Genomic DNA, 23,683 nt, shown 5'->3' with positions numbered 1-23,683 from the left:
TTTGGGTGAAAAAGTCTTCATTATTTCTTAGCATATAAATGAACATGAGCACATAAGAGTGAATGCAACATTGAATACTGAACTTAATCTGTCTTGATCTAGGAACGATGTAGAACTGATGGCTATGTCTGTTTTGGGAGAGAAGGGAGTCCTTCTACCAAGCCACAGAGCAGATCATGGTGGAGACTATGTCCCTTAACTCATCAAGTGAAAACTCCTCTGTTCCTGACATCATTCCAGGAAAGTTCACTGTGGTCACCTGTAATCGAAGAGAAAAACATCTTCCCGGAACACTGACATGATTCTAGAGCCTCCATCCACATTGGAGTAGTAAGTGTTTGTGAGAAGGAGAGGTTGAACTCAGTAACCCCAAAGTTTCAGTGCAAAATAGCTTACTGTTTGTTGCATCATTAAGTACCACCATGGTCATGGAACAATATAAAAGTGTTTGTACAGCAATACAAATAAATACTTTTCAGTTCATTCCCTCTTTCACTAGTAAAAAATCCATAGAAAATACATTTAAAAAGTGTAAAAACGCAGAGGTAAAAGGAGAGGCAGGAAGTCTCTGTGACCATCTCCAGGTCTGCCTCTCCTCACAGAGTTAGATGGAGGACAACCCCTCCATCCATATCCCGCCCCAGGCCCTTACGCAGGCCCCAACGTCTCCACATCAGTAAGAACCTGATGGAGGATCTCGTCGATGACTGGACAGTCGTAGTTGACTTGTTCAAGGTCCAACGCTGGAACAAACGTGACAAGGAGACGACCAATGCTCCTCCGAAGCTCCCTCAGCCTGAGAGACAGACAGACAAAGAGAAAAAGGATGTTCATGTACAGTGCCTTCAGAAACTATTCACACCCCTTGACTTTTTCCACAATTTGTTGTGTTACAGCCTGAATTTAAAATGGATTAAATTGAGACGGTCACTGGCCTAAACACAATACCCCATTATGTCAAAGTGGAATGATGTTTTTACAAATTAATAAAAAATGAAAAGTTGAAATGTCTTGAGTCAATAAGTATTAATCCCCTTTGTTATGGTAGGCCTATATACACGTTCTGGAGTAAAAAATGTGCTTAACAAGTCAGGTAATAGTTTTTTTTAATGACTACCTCATCTCTGTACCCCACAGATAATATGTAAGATCCCTCAGTTGAGCAGTGAATTTCATACACAGATTCAACCACAAAGACCAGGTTTTCCAATGCCTCGCAAAGAAGGGAACCTATTGGTAGATGGGTATAAATACATTTTAAAAAAAGCAGACATTGAATATCCCTTTAAGCATGGTGAAGTTATTACACTTTGGATGGTGTATCAATACACTCAGTTGCCGGAGAGGAAGGAAAATGCTCAGGGATTTCACCATGAGGCCAATGGTGACATTAAAACAGAGTTTAATGGCTGTGATAGGAGAAAATTGAGGATGGTTCAACAACATTGTTACTCCACAATACTAACCTAAATGACAGAGTGAAGAGATGAAAGCCTGTACAGAACAAAAAATATTCCAAAACATGAATCCTGTTCGCAAATAAGGCCGTTTCTGTCCTGGAAATAAAATGCTATGATTAGGGCAAATCCAACACAAACATCACTGAGTACCACACTTCATATTTCCAGGCATGGTGGTGGCTGCATCATGTTATGGGTATGCTTGTCCTTGGCAAGAACTAAAGAGTATTTTAGGATAAAACGGAATAGAGCTAAGCACAGGCAAAATCCTAGAGAAAAATCTGGTTCAGTCTGCATTCTAACAGACAATGGGAGAAAAATGAACCTTTCAGCAGGACAATAAACTTAAAGTGGCTTGAAAATATATGGCAAGACTTACAAAGGCTGTCTAGTAATGATCAGCAACCAACTTGACAGAGTTTGAAGATTTTTTTAAAACAATAATTTGCAAATATTGTACAATCCAGGTGTGCAAAGCTCTTAGATGTGTGCAAAGCTCTTAGAAACTTACCCAGAAAGACTCAACTGTAATCACTGCCAAAGATGATTCTAATATGTATTGACTTGGGTGTGAATAATATGTACATTTCTGTATTTCTCTCTCCCTTGTGGCAAGGATATGTAGTAAACACTATGGGAGATAATAATTGTGCAAAAATGTCTAAAAACATGTTAGGGTATTCTGTGGGTGAGAAAGGGGAAAAAAAATCATCAATTTTGAATTCAGGCTGTAACACAACAAATGGTGGAATAAGTTTAGGGGTATGAATACTTTCTGAACAAACTGGTGATCTGATGACCATACAGGAATACTGAAGGAAACAGAAGTGAAAATCTTATCCTCACGTCTGGGGTGCCTCCGAGGTCGAGCCATTAGCAGCACTAGTGGCCGCTACGTCTCCCCTCTCTGTCTGGGCAGCTGCAGCCTGAGCTGCTTCTCTCTCCTGTTTCTCTCTCTCCTCTTTCTCTCTCTCCCACTCTTGTTTCTCCCTCCTCAGCTCCACCACGTCCAGCTGCAGCGTCTCACACTGGGACAAGAGGTTGCCCTTCTCCTCTTTCATAGCCTCCACCTGGAGGTGGGAGAGTAGATAGGGACACAAAAGGGAATGGACGGCAGATGATTATGCGGAGGAAGATAAGAAACCACATCAGATAGACAAACTGATTAATGTTCACTTACACACAGTATGATGCATTGCCCCATCACCACCTCTTCATCCTCCACACACCTGGTACATCAGGTTTCCATCAAACTAGCCTTTTTCACGGTATGGTAAAATATCAACAGCATACTTATAAAGGTAGGGGGGATAAAATGGCCACTCACCTGGGAGCGTAGCATGTCACGTTCACAGTTGGCATTGCTGAGGTCCTGGAGCAGAGTGTCTACCTGTACAGCCAGCTGGTCACTGACCTTACTCCCCTCTGCCGGCTCTCGTTCTCCATCCCCTGCTCCAGTCTGACATGCCAGGTGGCATTGCTCTCTCTTCACAGCGGCCCGGGAATGCTCCTGCATGCTGCCCTCCAGGTCATGGAGCTGGCAGGTCAGCTTGTGGACCTGTTCCTTGAACTGGTCCCTCTCATGGGCTGCAGCCTGCATGAGCTCCAGCAGCTGATCTTGCTGCTCCTGTGCCTCTGACAGGTTACGGAAGTCAATCCGAGGAAGGTCTGATGGGTCTGGGACAGATGGGCCAGCAGAGAATGGGCCTGCAGAGGATGGGCCGGCAGAGGATGGGCCTGCAGAGGATGGGCCTGGTGTGGATGGGCCTGGTGTGGATGGGGCTGCAGAGGACGGGCCTGCAGAGGAGGGGCCTGGTGTGGAGGGGTTTGGTGTGGAGGGGCCTGGTGTGGAGGGGCCTGGTGTGGAGGGGCCTGGTGTGGAGGGGCCTGGTGTGGAGGGGCCTGCAGAGGATGGGCCTGCAGAGGATGGGCCTGCAGAGGATTGGCCTGGTTCTGTTCTCTTCCTATCTCTTTCCTCCTTCTTCTTGTTGTCCTCTTCTTTGTTCTTCACTTTTGTCCAGTTCTCTATTCTCTCCTTCTCCTTTTCCACTTCCTCCTTTTTCTTTCGCTCCTCCTCCTCTTCATCCTTCACGTCACCCCGTATGTCTGTCTGGGTGGTGATGCTCATCTGCTCTGAGGAAGGTGGTAGAGGGGAGAGGTTGGTCGCTGCGGTTCCCGTTTCCACGGAGCTTGTTCCTATGCCATTGGTCCTAACATTGCCAGTGCCAGAAGGGGTTTCCACAGCCCTACTCTCTGACTTTACCTTGCCCATGTCAAAGGTTGCCTTCTTTGGAATAGGGGTGCTGTTGGTCTCCAAGATAACAATGTCATCGTCATCCGTGATCTCATCATCGTCATCGTCAATCGGGATGATGACTGATGGGGATGACACATTCGTCTCTGCTGCCGTTGATGCGGATCCCATAGAGGTGTTTTGGTGGAAACCGTTCACCCTGGGTCTTTTGGTGTCCCTTTCAGAGGTCATGGCCAATGTTCTCTTCATTCTACAGAGGATATGGGGGCTTATTATGCACCATTAAACAAATAACAATGATTATTGACAGAATTTCTCTCTCCCTTGTGGCAAGGATATGTAGTACAAACACTACGGGAGAGACAGAGAACGAGAGAGCATACAAGAGAAGAGAGACTACCACTCAGACAGTGACCCTACCTTGAAGGTGTTGAAGGGGCTGGAGGGGTTGAAAGAGAGCACACGCTAGAGATGATGGGCATGTGGTTGGAGGAAGGGCTGGTCCCTATGAAGAGAGAGATACATTTATATCAACACTTACATTATCAAAAACATCCCCACCAACATAACATACACAGTTCACAGTAGACGTACCTGATTGAGTGAGGGGAGAGATCCTGAGAGGAGATGATCTGGGCCTAGCACTGAGTGGTGATGCTGTGGTAGCCCTAGTGCTCAGTGGTGCCTTCACATTAACTCTGACTGTAGGGGGAGCAGAAGCTGGAGACATCTGTACAGCTGTCCTGAAGCTCTACAAATGACAGAGGAAAGGAAGGACATGAGTAGGAAGACTGTATTGGCTGTTTTTATTCAACTAGCTAGTCCTCCTCGCCTCTGTACTAGGTGCTGCTATATGACATATCTAGACCCACCGATGTCTTTATTAGCTGCAGTTTCAGGTCCTCCTGTTGGCGCCTCAGAGCTTCGTTCTGCCGAGCCAGCGCTGCGATCCGCATCCGCTCTGCCTTCTTCTGCTCATCTTCATACTGACACACACACACACACACACACACACACCAGAGCCGGGCATTAGGACACACACAACAAAGTAGTTTGGGCAGGGTACACAAAATACAAGGTAGAACAAATCATGTGTAGGCATGAACCAGGGTGTGACACATACATAGACAGGCAGACAGACACACACAGAAAAAGCTAACCTGTTGTCGTTTCCACTCCTGCTGCATTTTGGTGTTCCTTTCACTGTGAAATAGAGCACAGTTTAATTTGATTGAAAATGAAAAGCCATAATGGCATTAATCTCACCTGCTGACATCATACACATTCTATGGAATCGCCTATCAGGTTCGAAATGATTGGCACCCTTGATAAAGATGAGCAAAAGGTTTTCAATGGGGTTCAAGTCAGGAGACTGATTTTGTCTTCAATTAACAATTTCTTGATTTTGATGTGTGCTTGGGGATATTGTCTTGCTGGAAGTTGCACTTGCGGCCTCCAAGTTTCAGCCTCCAAGGGGAGGCAACCAGGTTTGTGGCTAAAATGTCCTGGTATTTGGTAAAGTTAATGATGCTGTTGACCTTAACAAGTGCCCCAGGACCAGTGGAAGCAAAATAGCACCATAACATTTACATTTTAGCCAAGATCCACCACCATATTTTACAGTAGGTATGAGGTTATTTTCTGCACCTGCATCCTTATTTTGTTGCCAAACCCACCACTGACTGGTGTGCATGCCCAAAGAGCTCTGTCATCTGACCATAGCACCGGTTCCAATCCAAGGGGCAATGCTGTTTATCAAACTCTAGGCATGTACATTTGTTTGTTGCTCTCAATAAAGGCTTTTTCGTGCAACCATTCCAAAGAGCCTATTGGAATGGAGGTGGCGTCTAATTGTAGATTTGGAGATGTGGTGACCCGGTAATGTGACAAAGTTTTGTAATTCTCCTACTTTGGCCCTTTTATTTGCCTCCTGAACCATCTTCCTCACTGTGCGTGGGGACAAGATACACTATGCGTCTAATACTAGGCAAGTTTACCACTCTTCCAACGGTTTTACACTTCTAAATTGTTGCCCTAATAGGTAGTATGTATTTTTTTTGCCATTGCCAGATTTATGAAGGTCAACAACCATGTCTCTTTTCGTTTGTGAGTTCTATTCATTTTCCCATTGTGATGGATGACAGGGAATTTACATGCATGTTACCTAATGTTTATACCCCAGTGAAACAGGAAGCCACGAAAGGCCACACACAATACAGTTCCTTAAACTGAGATGAATTTACAAAAGTAGACTGAATTAAGAATTTTTATGAGTACAAATACTTGTGAACTTATCTTTTTTAGAACAAATCATTACTTGTTAAACAAATCTCTTTCTCTAAGCAATGTATATAAAATAATAAAACAATATAGCACAGTATTTTGATTTATTGTATACATAATTGTTTGTTCATCTTTATCAAGAGTGCCAATAATGGACCTGACTGTACAACGTCAACTCCTTGCCTACTGTGTTGCAAAATGAAGTGAGAACTTGCACATTCATCTGTCAAGTCAACAGTCAGGTGTAATTGCTGAAGCAGTTTGTTAAAAATTTGTCCCCCACTTGAAATCTTCGACATACTTCTTATTCTTTTGCACGCTACTCCTCTTACACCGTTTGGATTGAGTTGCTTACATACAACCTTTTGACATCTTTTATACTTTTTAAATTGTTAAGATTTTTGTCCTTATTTTTGTCCTCCATCCACTTTTATGGAATTTCCTCAACATTCTAAAAGGTCCCAGTGTGACACCACTTAACATTCCATTCACTGTAAATGCAAATTGACACAAATTAGCTACTCTGCTTTTCAAATCTGAAATCAGAACAACAATATATTCTACCGATCAATCAATATAGTGGTTTTACTAACCGTGCCAAAGATATATAAACAACTGAAAATTTAAACATTTTTCCAACAAGTTAGAGGGCATGACTTCTTGGTCTACTTATCTGCTATTCAAATCTGGAAACAGAACAGATTGATCTGTTACCAATCAAAAATGACAATTGTTTGAGTAACAGCATCAACTACTTTGTCTGAACTTTTACAAACTTACATTTTAATTAAAAGTTACAGCTGTTTAAAATGACAAAAAGTAGCTAGCTAACGTCAGCTTACAGCTCTCTCGTGTCATCATTGAGCAGCCCAAACGGAGCAGTTACTACGGATACTCACAGTGCATGGGGCAGCGCTGGGAGCTAGGGACAGACAGAGACGATCAGCTATAGATACTAATGAAGGAAGTTACTGTATTTCTAATTTCGGGTTCGGCAATCAGGCCTGGGTAGGGCTTGCACTAAAAAGTCATGCCCATGCAGGGCTCTAGATAGAACGTAGCACTGGTTGCATTAGCCCAGGGCTTCGGGATACAGGTGTGAATCACTACATGTATCCACACACACACTTTATTTTTGCTTGCCTGGCTTAATGGGCCAATAGAATAGTCCCAAAATTGCAAACCCTGGCCATCTGACACTCCAGGCAGGCTAGAGAAAACTCTCAAAGTATAGTATTTGACCATGTAGTATTTGACACAGACTTTTCTTTCCTAACAGGTCTGAAGGAAAAGTCACACAATCTTCTGTGTCCCTGTCCGATTATGTAAATCAGACAAAATCATGTCATGAACATTTCCTGCAAATTCTATCAATTTGCTTTGTTTATAACTCAAAGTAGATTGAAATTGAACTAGTGACTCGACTTGTGTATCCCCCTGGGGATAGAGGAGCTATGAGGGAATGGGTGCCTTTATCCTGTCAGTGGGTCCCTCTTCCCACTGATCCCGATTCAGCCCAGAGAGAACTTCAAGAAAATCCTGCTGTTGTCCAAACCGTTGTGATAAAATTTTAATTTAAAACTTCAATCCCTCCTTGTCTCCTGTACTCTATTATCACATTTTCCATATACTGTGGTATTCTAGGAGTGTATTAAAAAAGTGTAGTCGTGAGAGTGTAGTTATTTCTGATCAAATGTGTGATCCGATTGCCCCACAATCCAATGTATTAAGGTTGACACACTACATGACCAAAAGTATATGGACAGAGTAATGACGTTGGGCCCGGGAACTGCTACAGGTTCCCGTACCTCAGCTGGCGTGGCAGGTTCCCCGTGCCTCAGCTGGCGTGGCAGGTTCCCCGTGCCTCAGCTGGCGTGGCAGGTTCCCCGTGCCTCAGCTGGCGTGGCAGGTTCCCCGTGCCTCAGCTGGCGTGACAGGTTCCCCGTGCCTCAGCTGGCGTGACAGGTTCCCCGTGCCTCAGCTGGCGTGACAGGTTCCCCGTGCCTCAGCTGGCGTGACAGGTTCCCCGTGCCTCAGCTGGCGTGACAGGTTCCCCGTGCCTCAGCTGGCGTGACAGGTTCCCCGTGCCTCAGCTGGCGTGACAGGTTCCCCGTGCCTCAGCTGGCGTGACAGGTTCCCCGTGCCTCAGCTGGCGTGACAGGTTCCCCGTGCCTCAGCTGGCGTGACAGGTTCCCCGTGCCTCAGCTGGCGTGACAGGTTCCCCGTGCCTCAGCTGGCGTGACAGGTTCTTGCACATCAGCAGGGGTGCCGGTCCGCTCCTGAACCCCGGGTTCGTCCCCTTTGACAGCGTCCTGCAGCTGGAGCCACGCGTCGGAGGGGGTACTGTCACATGTACTCCCTCTCTGGCCTCTAGGTCATCAGGCTGCTGATTATCCCGCATACCTGTCACAATCGTCTCACGCTCCTGCGCCTCATGACACTTACCTGGATGGACTCCTTCACCTCCTTGATTATCTTCCCTATATCTGTCACCCCCCTTGGTTCTTTCCTCTGGTGTCATTGACTTTGTTTTCATGTCGGTGCGTTGTTAGAATTACGTGTTTGTTTCATTTATTTAAACACCCACTCCCTGAACTTGCTTCCCGCTATCATCCAGAAGGCGAGGTCAGTACAGGTGCATCAAAGCAGGGACCGAGAGACTGAAAAACAGCTTCTATCTAAAGGCCATCAGACTGTTAAACCACTAACATTGAGTGGCTGCTACCAACACACTGACTCAACTCCAGCCACTTTAATAGTGGAAATTGATGTAAAAATATATCACCAGCCACTTTAAACAATGCTACTTAATATAATGTTTACGTACCCTACATTACTCATCTCATATGTATATACTGTACTCGATACCATCTACTGTATCTTGCCTATGCTGCTCTGTACCATCACTCATTCATATATCCTTATGTACATATTCTTTATCCCCTTACACTGTGTACAAGACAGTAGTTTTGGAATTGTTAGTTAGATTACTTGTTGGTTATTACTGCATTGTCGGAACTAGAAGCACAAGCATTTCGCTACACTCGCATTAACATCTGCTAACCATGTGTATGTGACAAATACATTCGATTTGATTTGACTCTCAGCACACTCTTTACAGACAGACATTTTTGTGATCTAACTGCCCCACAATCATAATTAAAATCAGGTTGATAGTAGTTTATCAAAGTAACCAGACCAATTATATTACTAAATGTAACTGACTATATGTAACTGCGTTGCTTCTAATAGTAGATAAATGTTTTTTTTACTTCTTCCACTACCACAAACATACTTTTAAAAGAGAAAGCAAGCCCCACAACTTTACTTCATGTAAAGTTACCATCTAGTTATAATTATATTTCTTCCATCCACTCTAGAGCTTAAGCGATTTAAGTTATGAATACGAAACAAACTTCTAAAACCTACAGGCTGCCCCAACTTATATTGCTTGAGACATTTTTTTTGATAGCATTTATACTTTTTGTACTACAACAACATTTAAATGAGCTCTCAATGCTTTTTAATGCCAAAAAGGCCCATAGGCTTGAATGCTAAAAAAAATATCATTTTACTGTTTAAGCTATCAACTCCAAACCAATGTTCACACGTGCAGAATTACCTAACTTAGATTTCTTGCATTCAGAATTTCGATACCATATATACTTTTTGAACTATAAGCATTTTAATTGTTAATAAAAAAGCTCCATAGGCTTGAATGGGAAGTACTTGAATTTGCCACTGCTCATTCACTGTTTAAAGGGTAGGTAGTATAAACATAACCACATGTAACATATGGATTTGCATTAGTATACACATCAAAAGTCCCAACGCAAAGTTAACTCAACTTGAAAAATGGAAAGTATTACATAAAACCAAATCAGAATTCCTTAGAACGTCAAATTAATGTCGGAAATTAAACCAAATCGTTTGCACTCATGACTACTGGTTTAAATGTAATTTCTTGTTACAAATCAGCTTGTATGGTTGTTAGGCCCTACCAGCCTGCTAACGTTACATTAGCACTGTGTGGGTCAGCCAGTTGCTATCAACACCTAGTTACAACTAAGTTTTGAAATACATAACGGCATCTAACCAGTTACCAAATAATGTCACCGGTATACGCAGAGCCCAGAGGCCGACCCAAAACAACACCGCTGGAGGAGAGGGCGCCAGAGCAGGTTTCTAGTGAGGCTACACCACCCAGAGTATATTACTCGCTAACGTCCAGTCCCTAGTAGACCAAATCAAGGCAAGAGTTGCTTTGCAAAAAGATATCCGGGATTACCGTAACATACTCTGTTTCACGGAAACATGGCTAGCTGGGGACATGCTGTCGGAGTCTACACAGCCAACGGGATTTTCAGTGCATCGCACCGACAGGAATAAACATCTCTCCGGTAAGAAGAAGGGCGGAGGTGTATGTTTCATGACTAATGTCTCATGGTGTAATTGTAACACACAGGAACTCAAGTCCTTTTGTTCACCTGACCTAAAAATTATCACAAGCAAATGCCAACCACATTATCTCCCAAGAGAACTCTCCTAGGATATCGTCACAGCCGTGTATATCTCCCCTCAAGCGGATACTAAGACGACCATCAAGGAACTTCCCTGGACTTTATGCAAACTGGAAACCATATCTCCCGAGGCTGCATTTATTGTAGCTGGGGATTTTAACAAAGCTAATTTGAGAACAAGGCTACCTAAATTCAAATCAACATATCAATTGCAGTGCATGAGTGAATAACACGCTCAACCATTGCTACCCTAACTTCCGCGATGCATACAAGGCCCTCTCCCGCCCTCCTTTCGGAAAATCCGACCATGACTCCATCTTGTTGCTCCCCTCCTATAGACAGAAACTAAAACAGGAAGCGCCCGTGCTTAGGTCTATCCAACGCTGATCTGACCAATCGGATTCCACGCTTCAAGAATGCTTCGATCTCGTGGACTGGGATATGTTCCGGGTAGCCTCAGACAATAACATTGACGTATACGCTGACTCGGTGAGTGAGTTTATAAGGAAGTGTATTGGAGATGTTCTACCCACTGTGACTATTAAAACCTAAAACCGTGGATGGATGGTGGCATTCGCGCAAAACTGAAAGCACATACCACCGCATTTAATCATGGCAAGGCGATTGGAAACATGGCCGAATAAAAACAGTGTAGTTATTCCCTCTGTAAGGCAATCAAACAAGCAAAGCGTCTGTATAGAGACAAAGTGGAGTCGCAATTCAACAGCTCAAACACGAGACGTATGTGGCAGGGTCTACAGACAATCACGGACTACAAAAAGAAAACCAGCCCCGTCCTGGACATCGACGTCTCGCTTCCAAACAAATTAAACAACTTATTTAGTGCGCTTTGAGAACAACACAGTGCCACCGACGCAGCCCGCTACCAAAGACTGGGGGCTCTCCTTCTCCGTGGCAGACGTGAGTAAAACATTTAAAAGTGTTAACCCTCGCAAGGCTGCCAGCCCAGACGGCATCCCTAGTCGCGTCCTCAGAGCATGAGCTTCCTGACGGGGGACGGCCCAACAACTCCACTCTGCTGATCCTTAACACTGGAGCCTCACAAGGGTGCGTTCTCAGCTCCCACCTGTACTCCCTGTTCACCCATGACTGCGTGGCCAGGCACAGGTCCAACTCAATCATAAAGTTTGTAGACGACACTACAATGGTAGGCTTGATTACCAATAACGACGAGACAGCCTACATTGAGGTAAGGGCGGCCGGAGTGTGGCGTCAGGAAAATAACTTGTCACTCAATGTCAGCAAAACAAGAGATTATCGTGGACTTCAGTAAACAGCAGAGGGAGCACCCCCGTATCCACAGACGGGACAGTAGTGGAGAAGGTGGAAAGTTTTAAGTTCCTCTGTGTACATTTTACAGACAAACTGATGGTCCACCCACACAAACATTGTGGTGAAGAAGGCGCAGCAGCGCCTCTTCAACCTCAGGAGGCTGAAAAAATGTGGCTTGTCACCAAAAAAACACACCAACTTTTACAGGTGCACAATTGAGAGCATCCTTTCGGGCTGTATCACCGCCTGGTACAGCAACTGCATCGTCCACAACCGCACCCCAGAGGGTGGTGCGGTCTGCACAACGCATCACCGGGGGCAAACTACCTGCCCTTCAAGACACCTACAACACCCGATGTAACAGAAAGGCCAAAAAGATCATCAAGAACAATAACCACCGGAGCCACTGCCTGTTCCCCCCGCTACCATCCCGAAGGCGAGGTCAGTACAGGTGCATCAAAGCTGGGACAGAGACTGAAAAACAGCTTCTATCTCAAGGCCATCAGATTGTTAAACAGCCACCACTAGGACAGAGAGGCGGCTGCCTACCTACAGACTTGATATCACCTGCGTCCAGCAAAACGTGGTAGAATTAAAATGTTTTGAACTAGGATAAATGGCCTGGCAACTACCAAACGTTACTGTGGTGGGAAAACTCGCAGCATAATGAAAACACAAGCAACTTGTGCCACGAACCAGCATGGGAAATATGTTGCCATTATTTTGCTTCCATCAACAACTCACACAAAGCACTGTTGTCAATCTAACCGCATTTTGCGGAAGGCCTAATGTTGGTTTCACACTCCATGCATAGACAAAATAATGATGCATGTTTCAGCCTTAAGGTCAATTATCTGCAAATAGCCTAGATATACAGTTATGCATTGAAAATATCTTTAGATGCAGCATTAATTGTTCATTATAAACTGGTTGGTTCGAGCCCTGAATGCTGATTGGCTGACAGCCGTGGTATATCAGAACGTATACCACGGGTAAGACAAAACATTTTATTTCTTTTTAAACTGCTCTAATTACCACGGTAACCAGTTTATAATAGCAATAAGGCACCCTTAGCAGCTAAGGGCTGCATCCAAGCACGCCGCATTGCATCATATATAAGAACAGCCCTTAGCCGTGGTATATTGGCCATATACCACTCCCCCTCGTGCCTTATTGCTTAAGTATATGGTAGATGGTTGGGTTCTCACTGTTGCTTGTAGGTTTTCTGGTATGAAGGTTGGTCATCATCGGAGTCTTCAGGCTCTTCCTCTACCATGCAGCTCCTGGAAAGGCAGGCGATAATGAATGCCTATATACTGCCGCGGCAACGTCAACACACACAGGTACACACACAAATACATACACTCCGGTAGGCAAGTAGACATGCACACAAACAAAGACCGAGGGGGGTTGGGGTCACACAACATGTTACAACACTTTATAAACATGTTCATTTAATCTAGGTGGGTTCGAGACACACCTGAATTGGGGGTCGGGATTCATGTGGCAGAACCACTTCTCTGGGAGCAGTCTGCAATCAATCCCATCTGGCAGCTTCCTCCAGCGCAGGCAGGTGTCACATTGCACCCAGTTCTGGTCCGGGCGCTTCCTATGGGGGTAGAGGTACGCAGAGGAACAAGTTAGAGGAGGGATGGAGACACAGAGGAAAGGAGAAAGGAAGATGGAGGAGTGTTTTACTTACATGGTGTCTTCCACTGGTACGGTGCTGTTAGGATCTTCTTTGTCTCTTTTAAAGCGGATCTCTTTCCAGTAGTCCTCCAGCTTAACCCCTAAGTTGTTGATGGTTTTCCTGCACAAAGAAAATAAGAAATAAACTATGACAGTTCACGTAGTGCCACTTTATCCAGCTAAATTATTAAAAGTACACCATCTTTAAAGTATGTGGTCAGATGGCCGCAAAACAGTCAGATTGTTTTGTTTCATTGAATGGAAAACGGTTCTTCAGGAAGTGTTCTTGAAGGGAGAACTCTCTTCTTCAACTATATGCGGTAAGAGTTCTTACCTGTATTTGTCGGTATTGTCAAAATCTTGCTTGTTGTGGGTGGGCTCCAGAAAGTTACACTCGATAACCCCAATGACCCCGAGACCTTGGATGTTGGCCTGAAGGGGGTAGAGGTGGTTATGAGTCAGTGATGGAGGACGAGGCATCCGATTACCACAATGGATGGCAATTTTTCTTATGCACAATCCACACGCCCAAACATACAAAAACACTATTTTACCTTGAGTTGAACGCCCACTCGCTCATAAGGTTTTATAAGGCGGTTCTTGTGGTACATCATGATGCCATATTGGTCTTTGCTCTTGGTGTTGTACCCAAACGTGATGGGAATACGTCTGTTCTGGTACAGGACTTAAGGCCTCAAACAGGAAGGAGAGAAGATGACATATCCTCTCCCCTTTGTGAAAAAGACCATATTGTATCACTGTGTTGAACATGAAAATCTAGCTATGGAATGTATTCAACTAATATTAGTTAAACATAGGTAAGTGATTATTATCGCAAGCTTATAAAAGTATTGTGCCTATGGCAGTGGCTGATGGTATTTCTTATATGTAGAGTACCCATATCTTCCTATTTCTATTTTGCCCCCAAAAGAAAACAAAATGAGTGTCTCGAGGATGTGACAACACGAACGCACAGGAAAACACAAACATGGACACACACAGTAAAGCCATCCACGGAGGCTCCTGCGTGGGGTAGGATACCACAAAGTTGGGCTTGTAATAGTCCTTAGCGATGTATGCCAGGCTCTTGGAGATGAGCTCAGTCTTCACTTTCTGCCCTCGAATGACGATCTGCATACGCGGCTTCAGGTACAGAATACTGCAGTATGCCTGAGCACACAAACAGCACATTGAGAGAATACAATAAACAATCAAAATACAACACTAGAAAAATAAAATTTCACACATACAAATGATAATGCACATGTCTAGTGTTTACAAACTCTGTCCTGGGGACCCCAAGGGTTGCAAATGTTGGTTTTTGCCCAAGCTTTACACAGCTGATTCAAATAATCAACTGATCATCAAGCTTCGATTATTTTAAAATCAGTTGTGTAGTGCTAGGCAAAACCGAGTTTGGAAACATCTAGCTAAAGCTACGCTCTGTCGTGAGAAATGCTGTATGGAATGTCAATATTCTAATACTCACACGTAGCGAGTAGTAACTCTCTGGTTTTGTGAGCAGCTCCGACCGCCTGTATTGCTCACTGGTGCTCTCCAACACATCCAACGGGATTCTGATGTCGTAACTGGATGTTGTGAAATCAAATTCTGTCTGTCCTGTTAATGTCCTGTGGACAAAAATAAACACTTACTGTATAGACTCCTACTCAACCGTTTTACATGCTCCATACTTCAAAAAGGGCCTCTGTGCCGACCCCTAATGGTGGAATTTTAGGTTTTGATTATGTTCAAGGAGAAAACTAAAGTGAAACCTACAATTCCACCAAGGGAGAAATCTGATGGCTGAGAGAGTGGCAGTTCCAAAGGAGAAGTAACATTTGAACGTAAATTCCACGTAGTGAAACTCAATAGCCGAGGGAGAAAGAAAGAGGGGAAAATGTCCTTATACGGACTGTGTAAGAGAAGAATACCCAGGTGTGTGTGTGTGTCTGACCTGCGCAGGCTCCAGATGATGATGCGTGTTCCTGAAGAGCCCATGGAGCAAGTGGAGTTGATGGCTTTGAGCTCTGTGAGCAGCTCGTTCTCCGTCTTAAAGAGAGAGTAATACAGGATGTCCTGCAGACTGGCCTTGTGCTTCTCATTCACACGGAGTGCAGAAGTCAAGGACAACACACACAGGGACAATACAACCGACAGACTATAAAATGACACAGTGTACAAGTACATCTATAGATCACCGTCCCACCTGTCCAAACTGTTTGAAGGTGATGACAGTTTAAGCACTATGACGTGTGTGTATGTGCAGTGCGTATGTGTAGTCTCTCTATAGAAGGATATACTGGTTGTGTGCAACGCGTTGGAAGGAGACAATGGGTACGATGATCTGCTCTGCTTTAATCTGTGCCAGGTAGCTCTGTGAGAGCATGCCTACATGCATGGTGTCTCCATCTAGAGACTTGGAGAACACGATGGCGTCTCGTCCCAGACGCATGGACCCCGACTTGAAACCGTTACCGTAGAGACCAATCGGGTGCTGGCCGTTTATGACTGTCTTGTCACTGTAACCGAAACTGAGGAGGGAGAAGGATAGAGAAACATGGTGGTTTTCTATGTACATCAATCAGAAACTTGCATTCTTATAGCACAGCAGACATTCATTTGTTTTTTACTTGTCCCTGGTTTGTTCCGGGACGTCCCTTAGGACGTTTTCTGAACATTTGTTTTTCCAGTTGTCAAGACATTACATGATGGTCCCATGGGAATGTTCTCTGGGAGGACTTCTGTAAATTCCCTGGACGTCACGGAGGACCGAGTCAGGACGTTTTCAGGACATTCACCAGTGTCATCAGGATGTCACGTGATGGTCCCGAAGGGGGTGTTCTCTGCAGGACTTTTGTCCCGGCTTTTATCTAACCTGATTCACCCTGCTAAAGTAGTGGTAATGGTTCAGAGAACTGTCCATACCTGAGCATCTTGTGCATCTTTTCATAGTCCAGCCCATTTCCATTGTCCATGAAGATGAGGCAGTCTTGGCCTTTGAACTGGGTCTTATCAATCCAGAACTGCTTGGCATTGACATCTGGATCATAGGCATTATCTGGGGAAAAGACATGGAAATAAAGGATTTGTAACCATAGAGAAATATGAACAGAATAAATCAGAAATGACATTTTCCCACAAATATTGATTTTTCCACTGTTACTTTACAAATAACGAATCTCTTGCATAGTGTTTGCCACTATAGTAGACCACCCAAGCCATTTGTCCAATGCCAACACATCCACGCCAAACCAGCATAGGAGTACAAGCCAAATCACATTGCCATCTGTGTTGCTGATGCTGTGGAAAACTACCACATATCATCAGGGTTTTAGACACCCAATATAACATTAAAGCTGTGTAATGTAAAGTGTGATAGATATAATATGTCCTCCTTTGTTGCTTGTGCAACGTGGACCATTAGAACAGGCTGGCTTTGACAGCTGTCACAGAGGATGCAACCCCAGCCTCTGCCGTAGATGCAACATCCACAAAACACTACTGGAACATTAGACTAACACAAACATGTGGTCTGGTCTCCCTCTCCCATCAACTACCTTCAAAATCACTCCCTCCCTCTATCCATCTCCTTTTCAAAATGTTCATCCCTACCGCCATCTTTGTACTACTATCTTCTATTGTCTAGCTCCTCTGCTCTCCATTATTGCCTGGAGTAAGCTTGAATCCAAAGGCCTCTCCAAAGCCATACTGGCAGGGTGGGGTTGGCAGTGTGTGTAGATGGGAAACACTAGGCTGATGAGAGATATTGCTATATCCTACGCCTTTGTTGCTCCAGGTACAAAGAGAGAGAAAGAGTGGGATTGGTTAGCAAAAGTGAGGGGTATTGAAGGAAATCAAGAATGTGAGATACTGCAACAGAGAAAGATGGAGAAGGAGAGATTGATGGTGATAGGAGGAAACTGTATCAGAGACATGCACAGAACTGTGATGGACATCTGAGACGGTATCTGGTGACAGGCTGAATACTAAACTGGGTTGGCAGACAAACTGCAGGCTGGCAGACTGCACTGCAGCAACAGAGACCTGCCTGAGAAACGGCTCACTGCCTGATAAGCAGGGCTCCAGAAGGCAACCATTTAGTTGACCCTATAACTATCTGTGCGAGTTACATTTTTAATTGGTTACACATTCTACCTGGTCACCTCAATCTACATGTCCTATTTTTGGGCTAGATAAAACATTGACTTGGTTAAACAGTAAACTGCAATTATACTCATGACTCCTTTAATGAAATGGTCTGCCCTCCTGCTGTGCCTGTTTCGCTGGGGCCACCTGCTGTAATGAGCAAGCCTCGCCCCGTGTGCCCTGAGAAATGCATTCTGATTGTATAACATTTCAAAATGTAACTGCAAAGAAAAAACAACCTTGGAAGCAACTACTGTTGTCCATGTTAAAGAGAGGGACACGGGTATAGGTACAATTTGTTTTCTCATCTTTCTGTAGGTATTATTTGTATTTCTCAGCTCTCAATGTTGAGCTCAAAGCACACAGTTATACAATCAAGATATTCTGAATGTGGAGCATGTGAAATGTGCATATACCATGGCGAGTGCACTAGGCCTCATTGGAGATGAGTAGGTAGTAGACCTATTACAAAAGTGTTTTTAGCACATTAAAATGTACTGTTTGATTAACATGGCTACTAGCAGTAGGTGTTACATTTAGAGTTAGCAATCTAGCTAATGTGTTTACAGTTTCCACTTCCTCAGGTGGTGAATGAGCACCAATTGAATTACGCACATATATGTAATATTAGTGCATAAAGATAACGGAAAAATCATCTCTATTGAACCCCAAAAACAGAAAATTCTATAGCCCCATTTTGACAGTAAAAAAAATGCATGATAATCACTGGATTAGATTGCATGTCAAAATATCTTGTATCAGGCATTCCTGCTTAGACATGTTAGATGTAACGTGTTTATTGAAAACGATCCCAGTAGTCTACCACACACTTCTAAATAAAGCAATGTGATTGACCTTACAATCCCTTCCCAAGATGATCACTCCTATTATTTCTATTGCGTGATGAATGTCTTTGGATGGTGCGACCAAATCATGGGCTGGTACTATCAACTGTAAAAGTTTGTGGCACCAGTACCACCAGGTTAAAACGTTACCCTGGAGCCCAGTGATAAGGCAAAGGGATTAATCATCATGGAGGCTGAAAGTGCATGTGGAAAAAGACCACCCCAGGGACAGGACTGCTGTGGGATAGGCTACAGGCCTAGCCCGAAGGATAAAAAGCCTCATCCAGACACACTACTACTGTAGGCTAATTGTCAGAAACTATGGTAATATGGTTCAGAAAATATAAAAGGTCTGATCACAATGACGTCATTCGAAAACAAATCAATGAGATGCAAAGAGAAGTGAGGAAGGCGAGCCGAGGAGGGAAGGGGACCTTGAACACCCATTAAGTTATATTCCCAAACAGTCTAGGGTATCAGAGGCATTACGGAGTGTTGGCATTCCCTCTTTTTCTGACGCTCTCGGGTAGTTTGTGTGACAGAGCAGCCTAGCAGAGGGCTTATTTCTCAGCATGGGTAAAATGTTCTTATATGCAACATCTATGGCTGCCAACTTGAAGAGTGGAGAAAGGTAGAGAGGAGGGGCGAGACAGGGGATTACACAGATTTAGAATGATAGTCTGAGCTTCCATTAGGTTATATTCCCACTCATTGTAGGGTTCAGAGAGCTTTAGCATTCTCTGTCCATCTTGAGTAGTTTTTGTGCCATAGCAGCCAAGAGCAATAACTTTTTATAGTAGTCTGGAGAACGGTAGTAGAAAGGTAGAGGCAGAGTGAGTATAGGAGGGGAGGACATGGCAGGGGAAAGAAAACGGCATATTCCGTAGTGTGATTTGAATAGAGAGTGATACTCACTGAACATCAATTATGTTATATTCCCACTCACTGTAGGTTCAGAGATCTTTAGCTCTTCAGTGTGTAGTCATACAGCATAGGTTTCATGTAGCATACATCAAAAAGCTACATTCCATGTTATGAAAATTCCATAATGTTTCCAAAGTCACGGGTAATTACTGGTACATTTTAAAAGTTACTGAGAATATTCCCTCCCGTTGCAACCCTACTCTGGAAAACAGACATCCCCAGGGACAGGACCGGACCGCTGTGGGTCCGTCTATAGGACTATCACTTTAAATCTGTTTCTGGGTAACCTGTGAGAATAATATTGACGAATACATGGATACGGTGACTGAGTTTAACAGGAAATGAATAGGAAATGTTGTGCCCATAGTAACTATTAAAACCTACCCAAACCGTGGATAGATGGCAGCATTTGCACAAAAATGAAAGAGCAAACCACCGCATTTAAAAATGGCAAGGCGACTGGGAATATGGCCGAATACAAACAGTGTAGTTATTCCCTCTGTAATGCAAACAAACATGTAAAATGTCAGTACAGAGACAAGTGGAGTCGCAATTCAACAGCTCAGACACGAGACGTATGTGGCAGGGTCTACAGACAACCATCGGACTACAAAGGGAAAACTAGCCATGTCGTGGACACCGACGTCTTGCACCCAGCCGGCACCAGACAGTATCTCTAGCCGCGTCCTCAGTGCATGCGCAGACAAGCTGGCCAGAGTGTTATCAGACATATTCAATCTCTCCCTATCCCAATCTGCTGTCCCCACATGCTTTAAGATATCCACCATCGCTTTTTTGGGTACAGGAACAATGGTAACTGAACCTTACACGTTAACCTTACACCCTAGACTAGAGGTTGAACAATTAATTGGAATGACAGATTAATTAGGGCAGATTTCAAGTATTCATAACAATTGGAAATCTGTATATTTAACTAGGAAAGTCAGTTTTATTTAACTAGGCAAGTCAGTTAAGAACACATTCTCATTTTCAATGACAGCCTAGGAACGGTGGGTTAACTGCCTCGTTCAGGGGCAGAACGACCGATTTTCACCATGTCAGCTCGGGGGATCCAATCTTGCAACCTTACAGTTAACTAGTCCAACGCTAGAACCACCTGCCTCTCGTTGCACTCCACAAGGAGACTGCCTGTTACGCAAATGCAGTAAGTCAGGGTAAATTGCTAGCTAGCATTAAACTTATCTTGTAAAAAACTCCCTGTTCACCCATGACTGCGTGGCCACGCACACCTCCAACTCAATCATCAAGTTTGCAGTTGACAACAGTAGTAGGCCTTAATTACCAACAATGATGAGACAGCCTACGGGGAGGAGAGTGAGGGCCCTGGGAGTGTGGTGCCAGGAAAATACCCTCTCACTCAACGTCAACAAAAGAAGCTGATCGTGGACTTCAGGAAACAGCAGGAGGGAGCACCACCCTATCCACATCAACAGGACCGCAATGGAGGAGGTGGAAAGCTTCAAGTTCTTCGGTGTACACATCACAGACAAACTGAAATGATCCACCCACACAGACAGTGTGGTAAAAAAGGTGCAACAGCGCCTCTTCAAGCGCAGGAGGCTGAAGAAATCTGGCTTGGCACCAACTTCTACAGATGCACAATTGAGAGCATCCTATCCAGCTGTATCACCGCCTGGTACAGCAACTGCACCGCGCACAACCGCAGGGCTCTCCAGAGGGTGGTGAAGTCTGCCCAATGCATCACCGGGGGCAAACTACCTGCCCTCCAGGGCACCTACAGCACCCGATGTCACAGGAAGGCCAAAAAGATAATCAAGGACAACAACCACCCGAGCCACTGCCTGTTCACCCCACTATTATCCAGAAGGAGAGGTCAGTACAGGTGCATCAAAGCTGGGACAGAGACTGAAAAACAGCTTCTATCTCAAGGCCATCGGACTGTTAAATAGCCACCACAAGCACCTTAGAGGCTGCTGCCCTATATACGTAGACTTGGATTCACTGGCCACTTTAATAATGTTTACATATTTTGCATTACTCATCTCATATGTATATACTGTATTCTATTGAATTATATTCTACTGTCTCTTGGTCTATGCTGCTCTGACAATGCTCATCCAAATATTTGTATATTTTCTTCATTCCTTTACTTTAGATTTGTGTATATTGTTGTGAAATTGTTAGATATTACTTGTTAGTTACTGAACTGTTGGAGCTAGAAACACAAGCAATTCGCTACACCCGCAATAACATCTGCTAAATGTGTATGTGACCAATACAATTTGATTTATAGGTCTACCCCAAGGGGAAAAAGAAGACTCATCCATTAACACTGTGGTTATGGGAAAAGAATCCCATCCAAAAATGAGACACTCAGCAGGATAAAATAGGTCACAAAATGAGCGCAGAACATTGCCACAGAGTAGCCATTTTAACACCATGATGCTCAGTGATTGGATAGTAATTATTTAACGACTCACAGTTGGACACAACGATTGGACAATTATGACAGGTGACACAGGTAACTTGGCGACTGGACAGTAGGACTGATGATGACTCACCTATTAATTCAGCGATCGCACTGAAGGGCCAGGTGTGGCTGGTGGAGTTTGTGTGGAGGAACTTGGGACAGAGCTGTTAAGGGAGGAGTAGAGTTAGCCTATGTTGATGACATTAAAGGGATAAAATGTTGTATATTACCACCTCCTTCAGGAAGCATTATGTTAGGGCTACTCCATTCTCAAATGACTGACAACCCTTGATGTCCTGACTGACTAACCTACATGTGTCCATCCCCACATCATGTGAGTCTAAAGTGTGAAAAGCACACCCAATACTCACTGCCTTTACTCATCTCACACAAACCTCTCTCCATCTTCTTCACACACAAACCTCTCTCCATCTTCTTCACACACAAACCTCTCTCCATCTTAATACACCCCCCCCCCCCCCCTCCTCCTCCTGTCAAACACACACGCCTGTAGATTCAGAAGCTCCCCCAAGCACAGCCCATGGGACATGGAGAGGATAGTCTTAAAGGATCGTCTTAAATTAGATAAGACGCATGTCCGGGTCAATATGGTCATTCTTGGCTATATGGTGGTGAAGTTAAGCTATACATCTCGCACTTCTGACCTGTGCAAGGATGAAAATAGACACTATTTCCCCATTTGAATGGCATAGGATAATTGGATGCAGCAACAGCAACCATACTGTGACCGAGGAGTGGAATCACTGGGGTATATATTATAGCTATGAACTGGAGACAGCGTCCAAGATGGCCGACCGTTGTTTTCAACGTAATCTACTCACGTTCGCATACGCTGTTTCGTGGTGGTTGCCATCTGCTTTACAACGCCGTGAAAACACGCCCGTTAGGCAATCTGGCGCTTTGATTTGAACACAATTCAATCTCCCGGATTTCCGAATCTCTCGACGCAACTCGTTTTTGACAATAGTGGATGAGCGCCATTGGGCTACTCCGTGTGTGACACTGAAAAATATTGCACGTCACCACAACAACACCGCATGACATTAGATGAGGAGAAACGCCTCTACAAAGTATCTATTTTCTCCAAGTTCAGAAATAGTTCTGTATTTATCTAGCAAACGACAAGATAGAAATATCCAGCTCCGCTGGTCAAAAGATGTTCCATTTTGCATGGGGACTGGGGGTTATCAATATCGCACGCGCTAACGGCAATCAACATTCCCAAAGGATATTGGCTAGCTAGCTAACGTTAGCTAGCTCCAAAACACACATTACATTATGCGATTGAACCAACAAGACTATCACCATACTTCTAAGTTTACTGCACAGCAATTTACGTCTAGATACAAATTCCAACAGATTACAGATACTGTAAAATATCATAATATGCTTACCGCACTTAGAGGCACTCCTCTCTGTACTTGCGACGCCATCTTCTCCGAAATGCAGAAGGGGCGTGGTCAACATGCACAAGTCCAGCGCGAGGGCACCGCCCAGCGGGACATGACCCCGCCCATAACATGCTGTTGGTGTGATAAGAATAACTTCATGTATCTGTTTAATCACGAACCAATTTATATACATTTTAAAGAAAGACACTGGCATCTGAGTACGGTTAACACCTAACTCTCGAAGTCCTCCTGACTTCAGAGTCTGGAATGGTTCTTTGATGTTGTCGGCACAATGCGTCGATAATGAAGGAGGCTGTGCTATTACTGGTTGGCTCTCCACTGTGTCTTTCTCAGTCAAAGACCCACACGACACAGCCCCAAGCCCCACCCTTCCATTACAAC

The 23,683-nt window shown here is 44.3% G+C and overlaps 1 protein-coding gene across 1 annotated transcript; it reads right to left on the bottom strand.

Moving 5' to 3' along the window:
* Window positions 1-23,410, bottom strand: LOC110520447 (MORC family CW-type zinc finger protein 3). The gene is made up of 19 exons (XM_036974999.1): window positions 23,285-23,410; window positions 21,961-22,033; window positions 16,428-16,560; window positions 15,801-16,033; window positions 15,457-15,613; window positions 14,989-15,130; window positions 14,541-14,669; window positions 14,054-14,173; window positions 13,834-13,931; window positions 13,513-13,620; window positions 13,291-13,419; window positions 13,019-13,093; window positions 4,875-4,917; window positions 4,587-4,700; window positions 4,309-4,465; window positions 4,135-4,219; window positions 2,788-3,964; window positions 2,307-2,530; window positions 1-796 (listed from the first exon to the last, which is right to left on the bottom strand). Exons 1-19 carry the CDS (start codon window positions 23,321-23,323, stop codon window positions 649-651), a joined length of 3,384 nt encoding a protein of 1,127 aa, XP_036830894.1. The 5' UTR covers window positions 23,324-23,410; the 3' UTR covers window positions 1-648.
* Window positions 23,411-23,683: the final 273 nt, after the last annotated feature.

This window comes from Oncorhynchus mykiss, chromosome 3 (genome assembly GCF_013265735.2).
Source record: "Oncorhynchus mykiss isolate Arlee chromosome 3, USDA_OmykA_1.1, whole genome shotgun sequence".
NCBI classification, from domain to species: domain Eukaryota; kingdom Metazoa; phylum Chordata; class Actinopteri; order Salmoniformes; family Salmonidae; genus Oncorhynchus; species Oncorhynchus mykiss.
The sequence above is the reverse complement of the archived record's forward strand: the minus strand, read 5'-3'. Positions and strand labels throughout refer to the sequence as shown.